The sequence below is a fragment of the Pelophylax lessonae genome, assembly GCF_965119305.1.
Source record: "Pelophylax lessonae genome assembly, chromosome: 12".
NCBI lineage: Eukaryota > Metazoa > Chordata > Amphibia > Anura > Ranidae > Pelophylax > Pelophylax lessonae.
In genome coordinates this window covers 12,254,300-12,267,020 of record NC_138779.1, presented here as the reverse complement: position 1 = coordinate 12,267,020, position 12,721 = coordinate 12,254,300, and the positions used below count along the sequence as shown (strand labels likewise).

Sequence of the window (12,721 nt, the reverse complement as noted above, 5' to 3'; positions counted from 1 at the left end):
TTCCTCCCAAGACCTCCTACTAACAACAACTTACAAAGCCATCCATCACCAACCTGGTCTCAAGATACCAACCAAATCATCTTCTTTCCTCCCAAGAACTCCTACTAAAAGCAACTTACAGAGCCACCCATCACCAACCTGGTCTCAAAATCCCAACCAAATCATCTTCGTTCCTCTCAAGCCCTCCTACTAACAACAACTTACAAAGCCATCAATAAATCTACCCCCAGCTATATCAACAACCTGGTCTCCAAATCCCAACCAAATCATCTTCATTCCTCCCAAGACCTCCTACTAACAACAGCTTACAAAACCATCCATAACTCTGCCCCCCAGCTACATCACCATCCTGGTCTCAAAATCACAACCAAATCATCTTTGTACCTCCCAAGACCTCCTACTAACAACAACTTACAAAGCCATTCATCACTAACCTGGTCTCAAGATACCAACCAAATCATCTTCGTTCCTCCCGAGACCTCCTACTAAAAGCAACTTACAGAGCCACCCATCACCAACCTGGTCTCAAAATCCCAACCAAATCATCTTCGTTCCTCCCAAGACCTCCTACTAACAACAACTTACAAAGCCGCCAATAAATCTGCCCCCAGCTGCATCACCAACCTGGTCTCAAAATCCCAACCAAATCGTCTTCGTTCCTCCCAAGACCTCCTACTAACAACAATTTACAAAGCCGTCAATAAATTTGCCCCCAGCTACATCAACAACCTGATCTCAAAATACCAACCAAATCATCTTCATTCCTCCCAAGACCTCCTACTAACAACAGCGTACAAAACCATCCATAACTCTGCCCCCCAGCTACATCACCATCCTGGTCTCAAAATCCCAACCAAATCATCCCAAAACCTCCTACTAACAACAACTTACAAAGCCATCCATCACCAACCTGGTCTCAAAATACCAACCAAATCATCTTCGTTCCTCCCAAAACTTCCTACTAAAAATAACTTACAAAGCCATCCATCACCAACCTGTTCTCAAAATCCCAACCAAATCGTCTTCATTCCTCCCAAGACCTGCTACTAACAACAACTTACAAAGCCGTCAATAAATCTGCCCCCAGCTACATCACCAACCTGGTCTCAAAATCCCAACCAAATCGTCTTCGTTCCTCCCAAGACCTCCTACTAACAACAACTTACAAAGCCATCCATCACCAACCTGGTCTCAAAATCCCAACCAAATCGTCTTCGTTCCTCCCAAGACCTCCTACTAACAACAACTTACAAAGCCATCCACACCTTGGTCCCCAGCTACATCACCAACCTGGTCTCAAAATCCCAACCAAATCGTCTTCATTCCTCCCAAGACCTCCTACTAACAACTTACAAAGCCATCCATCACCAACCTGGTCTCAAAATACCAACCATATCATCTTCATTCCTCCGAAGACCTCCTACTAACAATAAGTTACGAAGCCATCCATCACCAACCTGGTCTTAAAATCCCAACCAAATCGTCTTCCTTCCTCCCAAGACCTCCTACTAACAACAACTTACAAAGCCACCCATCACCAACCTGGTCTCAAAATCCCAACCAATTCATCTTCCTTCGTCCCAAGACCTCCTGCTCTCTGCCCCAATCTGTCCGACTATCTCCTACTCTGGCCATTTCTCAGAGAATATGAGTGATAACACAAAAACGTTTCTTTCACTCATGGTTAGTGTTTGGCTGAAGCCATTTATTATCAATCAACTGTGTTTTTTTTATATCATAATGACAACAGAAACTATCCAAATGGCCCTGATCAAAAGTTTACGCACCCCAGTTCCTTATACCGTATATTGCCCCCTTTAACATCAATGACAGCTTGAAGACTTTTTTGGTATTTGTGGATGAGGCTCTTTATCTTCTCAGATGGTAAAGCTGCCCATTCTTCCTGGCAGAAGCCTCCAGTTCCTGTAAATTCTTGGGCTGTCTTGCATGAACGGCACGTTTGGGATCTCCCCAGAGTGGCTCAATGATATTGAGGTCAGGAGACTGAGATGGCCACTCCAGAACCTTCATTTTATTCTGCTGTAGCCAATGACAGGTGGACTTGGCCTTGTGTTTAGGATCATTGTCATGTTGGAATGTCCAAGTATGCGCAGCTTCCGGGCTGATGAATGCAAATTTTCCTCCAGGATTTTTTGATAACTGCATTCATCTTGCCATCAATTCTGACCAAATTTCCTGTGCCTTTGTAGCTCACACATCCCGAAAACATCAGCGATCCACCTCCGTGTTTCACAGTTGGAATGATGTACCTTTCATCAAAGGCCTTGTTGACTTCTCTCCATATGTAGCGTTTATGGTTGTGGCCAAAAAGCTGAATTTTGGTCTCATCACTCCAAATGACTTTGTGGCAGAGGGTTTGAGGCTTGTCTCTGTGCTGTTTGGCGTATTGTAAGTGGGATACTTTGTGGCATTTGAGTAGTAATGGCTTTCCTGGCGACACGGCCATGCAGCCCATCTTTCTTCAAGTGCCTCCTAATTGTGCATCTTGAAACAGCCACACCCCATGTTTTCAGAGAGTCCTGGATTTCACCTGAAGTTATTTCTGGGTTTTTCTTTGCATCCCAAACAATTTTCCTGGCTGAAATTTTAGTTGGTCTTCCTGACCGTGGTTTGGTTTCAGCAGAACCCCTCATTTTCCACTTTTTGATTAGAGTTTGATATAGAGTTTATTATCCTTGGATATCTTTTTATATCCCTTTCCTGTTTTATGCAGTTCAACTACCTTTTCCCACAGATCCTTTGACAATTCTTTTTCTTTCCCCATGATTAAGAATCCAGAAACGTCAGTGCAGAACTGGATGAAAGATGTAAGGGTCTGTCAGGAGTCCAGAAACTCATTGACCTTTTAGGGTCCATGTACACGGGACGCTGGAAATGGCCGTTTAGGAGCAGTTGGGCGTTTTTTTCAGAAGCCCCTGAACCCATCTACATTTTATCTTATCTGTCCATGTACACCAGGTCGTTTACAGTCATTTGCAGGCAGTTGCGTTCAGGGACTTTTTTTAGAACGCAATTATTTGCGTTCGAACGTGTGTTTCCCGGCGTTTCAAACGCACAAACGCGTCAGAACGCGTCAGGACGCGTCTGAACGTGTCCGAACGCGTCTGAACGCGATGACCCGCGTTTAGCGTTCGCGTTTTTCCATTTTAAAGGGGAATAATTTTTTTGACCTCTAGGAACGCTTCTAAACGCAAACGCCGCTAAACGCAGCTAAACGCGGGTACAAACGCGACCGAACGGACGTTTCAAACGTCCTAAAAATTCCAGCATTCAAAGGGACTTTTAACAACGTCCCGTGTACATGGACCCTTATACACACACACTAATTACAAGCAAACAGATCCCAGGTGAGGATGGTTACCTTTAATAGCCATTCAAACCCCTTTGTGTCAACTTGTGTGCATGTTATCAGGCCAAAATCACCAGGGTGTGTAAACTTTTGATCAGGGTCATTTGGGGAGTTTCTGTTGTCATCATGATATAAAAAGAGTAAACACAGTTGATTGATAATAAATGGCTTCAGCCAAACACTAACCATGAGTGAAAGAAAAGTTTTTGTGTTATCATTCCTATTCTCAGAAAAATGGCCAAGAAATCTTAAATTCTGCCAGGGTGTGTAAACTTATGAGCACAACTGTATATGTACAACAAATAAGTTATGGCGTACTGCATTTAAATTCAGTCTAACACTGCGAGGTAGCACAGAGCAGCGCCAATACCCGCTCTCCTTTTCAACTTCACTTATTGGACACTATTACGGTACTTAGTCTTAGCAGCTTTATATATTAGTCACATCCATAGCGCGGCGGAAACATACAAAATTAACCACAAAGTATGTAAAATAGTAGAAAGATTAACCACGTGCCGACCTAGGCGCTGCAGATATCTAGCAGCAGGTTCCCGTGAATCGCTGTACCTGTACGGCGGTGCGCAGGAGCGATCCTGGGGGCGCCCACCAGCCAGAGGGGAAGCCGATCCACGGGGCCTGTGACCGCGACCGCTCCCTATGAAGAGAGAACGCCTCTCTGCTGTTGTAAACACAGCAGACCGTTGTTCTCTCTGGAATCAATACAGAGCTCCTCCTATTTAGGAACACAGGTCTCTGTGTTGATTGCATAAACCCATCCCCCTCACAGTTAGAAAACACCCCCTAGGCTCACATTTAACCCTTTGATCGTCCCTGGGGTAACCCCTTCCCTGCCAGTGTCATTAGTACAGTAATATTTTTATCACTGATTACTGTAGTAATGTCACTGGTCCCCCCCAAAAGTGTAAAAAATGTCAGTTAGGGGTCCAATCTGTCCCCCGTAATGTCGCAGTCCCGCTAAAAATCGCTGATTGCCGCCATTACTAGTAAAAAATAGATAAATAAATAAGACATAAATCTTTCCCCTAGTTTGTAGACGCAATAACTTTTGCGCAAAACAATCAAAATACGCTTATTGGGATTTTTTTTTTTACCAAAAATATGTAGCAGAATACAAATTGGCCTAAAATGATAAAAAAAAAGTTTTTTTTTTTATTAGGGATGTTTTATAGCAGAAAGTGAAAAATATATATATATTTTTTTTTTCAGAACTGTCGCTCTTTTTTAGTTTATAGCTCAAAAAAATAAAAATCACACAAATACCACCAAAAGGAAGTTATATTTGTGGGAAAAAAGGACATCAATTTTATTTAGGTACAGCCTCGCACGACCGCGCACTGATTACTGTAGTAATGTCACTGGTCCCCCCTAAAGTGTCAAAAATGTCAGTTAGGGGTCCGATCTGTCGCCGCAATGTCGCAGTCCCGCTAAAAATCGCTGATTGCCGCCATTACTAGTAAAAAAATAAATAAATAAATAAAAATTACATAAATATTTCTCCTAGTTTGTAGACGTGATACCTTTTGTGCAAACCAATCAAAATACTCTTATTGGGAATTATTCTTAATCTTTACCAAAAATATGTAGCAGAATACAAATTTGCCTAAAATGATAAAAAAAATGTATTTATTTTTTATTGGGAATGTTATATAGCAGAAAGGGAAAAATATTGTTTTTTTTTTTCAGAATTGTCGCTCTTTTTTTGTTTATAGCACAAAAAATAAAAATCGCAGAGGTGATCAAATACCACCAAAAAAAAGCTCTATTTGTGGGGAAAAAAGGACATCGATTTTATTTGGGTACAGCGTCACACGACCGTTGTCAGTTAAATTAACGCAGTGCCGAATCGCAAAAATGGCCTGGTCATTAAGGGGGAAAATCCTTAAAGGTCCAGAAGTGGTTTATTTGGTAATAGAACAAGGTGACATTTAGCTATGAATATGAAATGCCTCCAGAAAAATACATCATTCTGTGACGATTGCTTTAAATGTTAAACTGTGACCGCTCGGGGCTAAGTCCTGCCTGGGTGAGGCCCGGTTATTATAACGTCACCTGATATCCACCTTCTGGTTTCTTCACAAGACAGACGCATGGCATTCCATCAGAACCAATGGGTATATAAGTAGCTGAGTGATCGGTAATTGTACTCAGAACCTCCGCCACCTCACTCCAACCACCATTCCTAAAGGTGGCAAAACTCAACTGACAGCTAAATTTGCGCACTTGTTGGAAGAACATCAAGTTGTTGGAAGACTCTTGCAGACCCGGGACATTTCTACACCACATTAGTCGGTCAGTATAAAACTTTGATTTCTAAGTCATTCTGATTGTCTCCTTTATGAAGGGAATATCATGAGAGAATGACGGAGGCTGCCATTGGTTACTCTTCATTTTGTGATTGCTGGTTGGCTGGTTATCATGATCATCCTTTGACTTCATTGCTCTCTGAGTCGCTACCTTTGTAACATGTTTAATGGCAATATAAGGACTTACTTAACCACTTCCGGACCAAGTCCATTTCTGACATTTGTTCTTTACAAATTAAAATCTGTATTTTTAGCTAGAAAATTACTTAGAACCCCCAAACATTAAAAAAAAATATATAAATATATATATATATATATATATATATATATATATATATATATGAACCCCCAAACATTTTATATATATATATATTTATTTATTTATTTATTTAGCAAAGACTCTGGAAAATAAAATGGCGTTCGTTGCAATATTTTGTCATGTGGTATTTGCTCGGCGGTCTTTCAAACACCATTTTATCTTAGAAAAAATCCATTTCACTGCATTTTAAAAAAACTAAACAGTAAAGTTAGCCCATTTTTTTTGTATATTGTAAAAGATGATGTCACGCCGAGTAAATAGATACTTAAAATGTTACAGTTTAAAATTGCGCACACCTGTGGAATGGCCACAGACTATGGTACATAAAAATCTCCATAGGCGAAACTTTAAAATTTTTTAATGGTTTCCAGTTTAGAGTTACAGAGTAGCTTTTTTTTTTTTTTTTTTTAAGAATTATTGCTCTCGCTCTGGCGATCACGTCGATAGTGATACCTCACATGGTTTTAACACCGCTTTCATTGGCGGGCACAACTTACATAGGCGTTTTCTTTTGTGCGCAAACTCACGGCGACAGGGGGAGTTTAAAAAAAAAAAATCCTATTTATAAAAAAAAATTTACATTTTATTTAATATTTAATTGTTATTTTTTATTTTATTTATTATTTAAGTTTAAAATTTTAGCACAGTTTTTAAAAAAAAAAATCTGATCAATTTGTTGCTGTCACAAGCAATGTAAACATCCCTTGTGACAGCAATATGCAGTGACAGGTACTCTTTATGTAAGGAATTGGGGGTCTTAAAGACACCAAATCCCACCACTGCACTTCAATGTATTCAAAATGCCGAAATCTGCATTTTTGAATACTGACAGTTTTTTAAATTCGGCGCCTTTAGCCGCCGAGTAATTCAGCCGTAACGTCATCACGCCGCTTCCGGGCTACTACATCGGAGACCCGATCAAAGCAGAATTTGGAGATTGATCTCTAATGGAGATTGAACAGTCAGCGTGTGTGTGTTGAGCTTTAGATTTACCAAAACCATGTAACGTAAGGACTACCAGGCATCCGATTTGTAATGAGTCAGGCAGAACCTTGTATTATTGTTTGTAGTTATATATATATATATATATATAATCCTATACATATAATCCTATACATATGTATATCTATCTATCTATCTATCTATCTATCTATCTATCTATCTATCTATCTATCTATCTATCTATCTATCTATCTATCTATCTATCTATCTATCTATCTATCTATCTATCTATCTATCTATCTATCCCTAAATATTGTATATTGTTAAAGTGATTGTAAAGTCTTGTGTTTTTTTTTTTTAAATAACTAACCTGTTATACTTACCTCCTCTGCGCAGATGGATTTGCACAGGGCAGCCTAGATACTCCTCTTCTCACGTCCCTCGTTCCTGTTGAGTGCCCCCACAGCAAGTAGCTTGCTATGGGGGTACCTGACCCGAGCTGCAGCTCCGTGTGTCCATTCAGACATGGAGGTGCCGTTCGGCCCCCACCCCCTCTATCTCCTGATTGGCTAACTGACTTTGATTTACAGCAGCAGGAGCCAATGGCGCTACTGCTGTGTCTCAATCAGGAGAGAGAGAGAGAGTTCCTGGCGGCTGAGGGACTCGTGGACATCGCTGGATAGAGATGGGGCTCAGGTAAGTATTTGGGGGGCGGAGAGGGGCTGCTGCACACAGAAGGTTTTTTATCTTAATGTATAGAATTCATTAAGATATAAAAAAAAAAAAATCTTGTGCCTTTTACATCTCCTTTAAGTCTGGCATGTTACATAGTCAATAAAAATAATGAATATTGTAACATTTATGGATGTTTGTTGTATTTTTTCTTTGTATTTATTTAGTTTACTTTGGGTTTTTGTCCCGGTTCGCACATGCAAATTCACTGCGGGTTCCTGCATCGCATTCAACCCACAGGCAGTTTACACTGCCATATGCGAATCGCTGGGGGTGTCATTATAGAGTTAACAACACCCCCAGATCAGATTGCATATCACATGCCAACTGTCAGTTCGGACATTAATCGAATCGCATAGATGTGAACACCCATGCCATCTGATTCTGGAGCAGACCCAAAAAAGAGTCCTGTGCGACTTTGGTCCAAATGCGATGCAAATTCAGCCATACAATCTGTATGGCTGAATTTGCATCGCACAGACATCGCATGTGATTTGCAGAGCAGTGCGTTCCGAATCACATGCAATGTCTGTCATTGCATATATGTGAACCGGCTCTTACTGTATTACACTCCAGGTTTGAATCGTATTGTTTATTTGTAGTTTTTTAAATTAATTTATGCAATAATATATATATATATATATATATATATACATATACACATATATATATATATATATATATTTATATATATGTGTGTGTGTGTGTGTGTGTGTATATATATATACATATATATATTATTGCACACATTAATTAAAAAAAATATATATATATAAATACTGTATATATATATATATATATATATATATATATATATATATATATATATATATATATATATTTATTTATTTATATAAAATTATTTTATTTTATTTTTTTTTTTCTGATCAAATATTGTTAAGTCTATTATATTACATATATGAATATTGTAACATATATAGATGTTTTTTTTTATTTATTTTTTTTATTTGTCTTATTTTGACTGTATAAAAACTATGTATAAGATAATGGGAAACCCTGTAGGACTTTTTTTTTTATATTATTATTTTTTTTTTTTTTTTGCTAAATTCCAAACAGAAATTGGTTGCTCATATAGAATGTATTTTCTAGGGTCTCTGATAACCATGAAGACAACACTACTGCTATCTGTACTGTGCGCTGCCATGGCAGGTGAGTGACGTTTATCTCCTTTTATCTTATAATCTCACATCTGGAATACAGAGACAGCGATCGTTCCCAGAGATTGGAGGGAATGATTGGGGAAGGGCAAATGAACAAAAAAAAAGCGAGGGAGATCCGTACTCTTATTGAAGTGTATCTAAACCCAAGAACAGGGGAGGACTGGGCCAGGGAGCAGGGGGGCAATTGCCCCCCAGGCTGCTCTGATTCACCATAAAAATGGTGCACTGCTTCTGCCACAGACATGCGTAAAGGATTCCTGGTGGAGAGAAGTAAAAAGTCCCCACTGCTGACCTACTGAGTGTGGGATGAAGACAAGGACAGAGCGCAGGCCCCCCCCCCCCCCCCCCAGCATGGATGGTGTAAACTATGTCTGTGCAGAGGCCGGTTCCATGCCCCACTGGAGACTCTCCTCCCCCAGGCAGCCCCATCTGAGCTTTCCCAGCTCCCCCCAATCAGCCTCCGCTGGCCAGCTTGGGAACCCGGATTCGGCCGGTGGGTAGAGAGTACCTGGAGTGGAGCTTCAGCATGGAATGGGGGTCAGGAGGAGGGAGAGTGGGAGGGGGGGCCGAGTCGCTGCACCATGGGCCTCTGGTTTGTACTTGCCCCCTGGGCCAAAAGTTGCCAGTCTGCCCCTGCCCAAGAATGAAAATATAATATATTGCAGCTTGCTGGTCCTTAGTGTGGCTGCTTAGGTTTTCTTTTTTCAGACTTTTTTTCACACATCACCTGGTGATCCTTCCAGCCTTCCAGTTACATCGCTCATTTACCGTATTGTATCTATGACCAAGCAGTGTTATTGCTTAGGACCACAAACACCTCCACCTTTCATCATCTGCATAACATAGGAGGAAGGGGTTCTGTAGCTCACACATGAAAACTGGGCAGGGCTGATAACACTGTTTGAGATAAGACTGCAGAGTACACAGGAGAGCTCTGAATTTCTGGCAGGATCAACAGATATAATAAAATGAAATAAGAATTAATGGCAGCCCTGTGTGGCTGCTAAATAGCAGTGTGGTTTGCTTGCAGGTGCGGGAATGTGTGTGATTTACATCTTCCCACACCGGCATGTATGTGAACCTAACCTTATTCATGAACATGGGTGAATACAACACAGGGGAAGAGTGAGGAACACTTTGTTTATGAATTGTAACACTTTTGTATATTGGAATATTTGGATACAAGTTGCAACAGTTTGACACAATTTGAATTGTTGTGGAACACTTCGAAAGAAACTTCACATTATCTCTGATTATTTATTTTGATCCTTGTGTTACATAGTAGCTGGATTTGAGATCTGTTTAGACTTCCACACAGGAACACAGAATGGACTTTAATGTGTTTTTCTGTCTCTCCAGTGGCTGCGTCTGTAACCTGTGGAAGTGTTACCTGTGCTGATGATGAGTATTGTGACACCAATACCACTACCTGCCAGTGCAATGCAACTTTCTATCCATACACAGGTACGGTATGATATCATACAATGGTTACAATGGATCTCATGCCTTTTAAAACCAAATATTGCATTTTCACATAAACCATATGAGGTCCCCGTAACATACATAGTACCAGGGGCGTAACTACAGGGGTTGCAATTGCAACCGGGCCCCATGCTCCAGGGCCTGTACACCTGGATAGGAGGGGCGGTGGGAGCAGCATATAGAGAAATCAATGTCCTCCTTTTTCCTCCTGTAGCTTCAGGAGGAGATTGGTTCCAGAGGCGTAACTAAAACCTTCAGGGACCCCGGTGCAAGAAAACAGGAAGGACCCCCAGACTCCTGGCTGGGGCTCTTCCCTTTAAGCCTGGGGCCCTCTATTACAGTCCCACAGCGGGACCCTTTCACAAGTCCAAGCTGTCCAATAAAAAATGCTGCAGTGGAGGCTCTCCTCTCACTGCAGTGTCATTGAAGGGGGTGTGTGTCTAAAAGACAAATGCTCCCTCCCTTCCAGTCCAGTCCTCCTAACAACAACGAAAAAACATGGGTTTATGGTATAAGGTTTACCCATAATCAGTAACCACTAATGTAAGGGGGCACTACACTAATCACCAATATAGGGGACATTACACTGACCACCAATATAGAGGGCACTACACTGACCACCAATATAGGGGACATTACACTGACCACCAACATAGGGGACATTACACTGACCACCAATGTAAGGGGCATTACACTGACCACCAATGTAAGGGGGCATTACACTGACCACCAATATAAGGGGCATTACACTGACCACCAATATAGGGGGCACTACACTGACCACCAATATAAGGGGGCACTACACTGACCACTAATGTAAGGGGGCACTACACTGACCACCAATATAGGGGACATTACACTGACCACCAATATAGGGGACATTACACTGACCACCAATATAGGGGACATTACACTGACCACCAATATAGGGGGCACTACACTGACCACCAATATAGGGGACATTACACTGACCACCAATGTAAGGGAGCACTACACTGACCACCAATATAGGGGACATTACACTGACCACCAATTTAAGGGGACATTACACTGACCACCAATGTAAGGGGACATTACACTGACCATCAATGTAAGGGGGCTCTACACTGACCATCAATATAAGGGGCATTACACTGACCATCAATATAAGGGGCATTACACTGACCACCAATATAAGGGGCATTACACTGACCACCAATGTAAGGGGGCATTACACTGACCACCAATGTAAGGGGGCACTACACTGACCACCAATGTAAGGGGCATTACACTGACCACCAATGTAAGGGGGCATTACACTGACCACCAATGTAAGGGGGCATTACACTGACCACCAATATAAAGGGGCATTACACTGACCACCAATATAGGGGGCACTACACTGACCACCAATATAAGGGGGCACTACACTGACCACCAATATAGGGGACATTACACTGACCACCAATATAGGGGACATTACACCAACCATCAACGAAAGGGGGAACTACACTAACCCCCAATATAGGGGACATTACACTGACCACCAATATAGGGGACATTACACCAACCATCAACGAAAGGGGGAACTACACTAACCCCCAATATAGGGGGGCACTACACTGACCACTAATGTAAGGTAGAGCTACACTGATCACCAACAGTCAAGGTTTTGTATATAAATTGGAATCTTTAACTCCTTGACTCTATGGCAACTTTCTCCCCTCTCTGGCCACTCTTGCCCCCCTAAAGTGGGTATTTATAGAAAACCCCTATATTGTATCAATTGCATCCCTGTCACCTTCCCATCTCAGACATGCTGAATAAAATTCATGTTTTTTTCAGGAGCCACTCCATCTGTAAATCTTACTTGTACTGGAGCAAAATTCAATATACAAGTGTCAAAATGTTGGTTGGAAAAAAATGGTTATAATACGTCGGATATAAGGCTGAACAGCACCAACCCCGAGTGTTTGGCAGTAAGGGAGGTTGTGGATGGGAAATCGGAGATAACCATTTATCGTCCATTAATAAGTTCTGACTGTAACACAGTTCCTGTGGTAAGTTCTTCTGACATGGTCCTGACTGTAAGTGTTTGTTTTACCCTCATTTTTCATGCTTTTACAACATTAATGGACAACATGCCCTGCTACTTTGACAACTCCCCCATCCTCAAACACATACCTGATATCCCTTGTGCCTTTTACCAGGTCCTCCAAGTCTGCACTGTTCCCTGAACTTCCTGGTTGCAGAGGAGATAGAGAAGGGAAGAGGTGTAATTGGCTCCTGCAGTTGTCTGGGAGGAGGGATCAGGGGTGGGGGTTGCTGGGTGCTTTGTGTTTGAATAGACACACACAGCCCCAGTCAAGGGCACACATTCACGGGTGTCCCC

At 41.5% G+C, this 12,721-nt stretch overlaps 1 protein-coding gene and 1 long non-coding RNA gene across 2 annotated transcripts in view; one reads left to right on the top strand and one right to left on the bottom strand.

The window, feature by feature from the left end:
- LOC309567853 overlaps positions 1–12,721 on the bottom strand; it is a 1,051,047-nt gene that overhangs the window by 674,666 nt on the left and 363,660 nt on the right. The window lies entirely within an intron of this gene.
- The window catches only part of LOC309568270 (uncharacterized protein), a gene marked incomplete at both ends in the record, with an annotated part of 76,595 nt that overhangs the window by 48,389 nt on the left and 15,485 nt on the right, over positions 1–12,721 (top strand). The window contains 3 exons of the mRNA XM_082273939.1: positions 8,798–8,857; positions 10,228–10,332; positions 12,175–12,389. Of these exons, the coding sequence (XP_082130065.1) occupies positions 8,798–8,857; positions 10,228–10,332; positions 12,175–12,389 (380 nt within the window). The remainder of the gene's footprint in view (positions 1–8,797; positions 8,858–10,227; positions 10,333–12,174; positions 12,390–12,721) is intronic.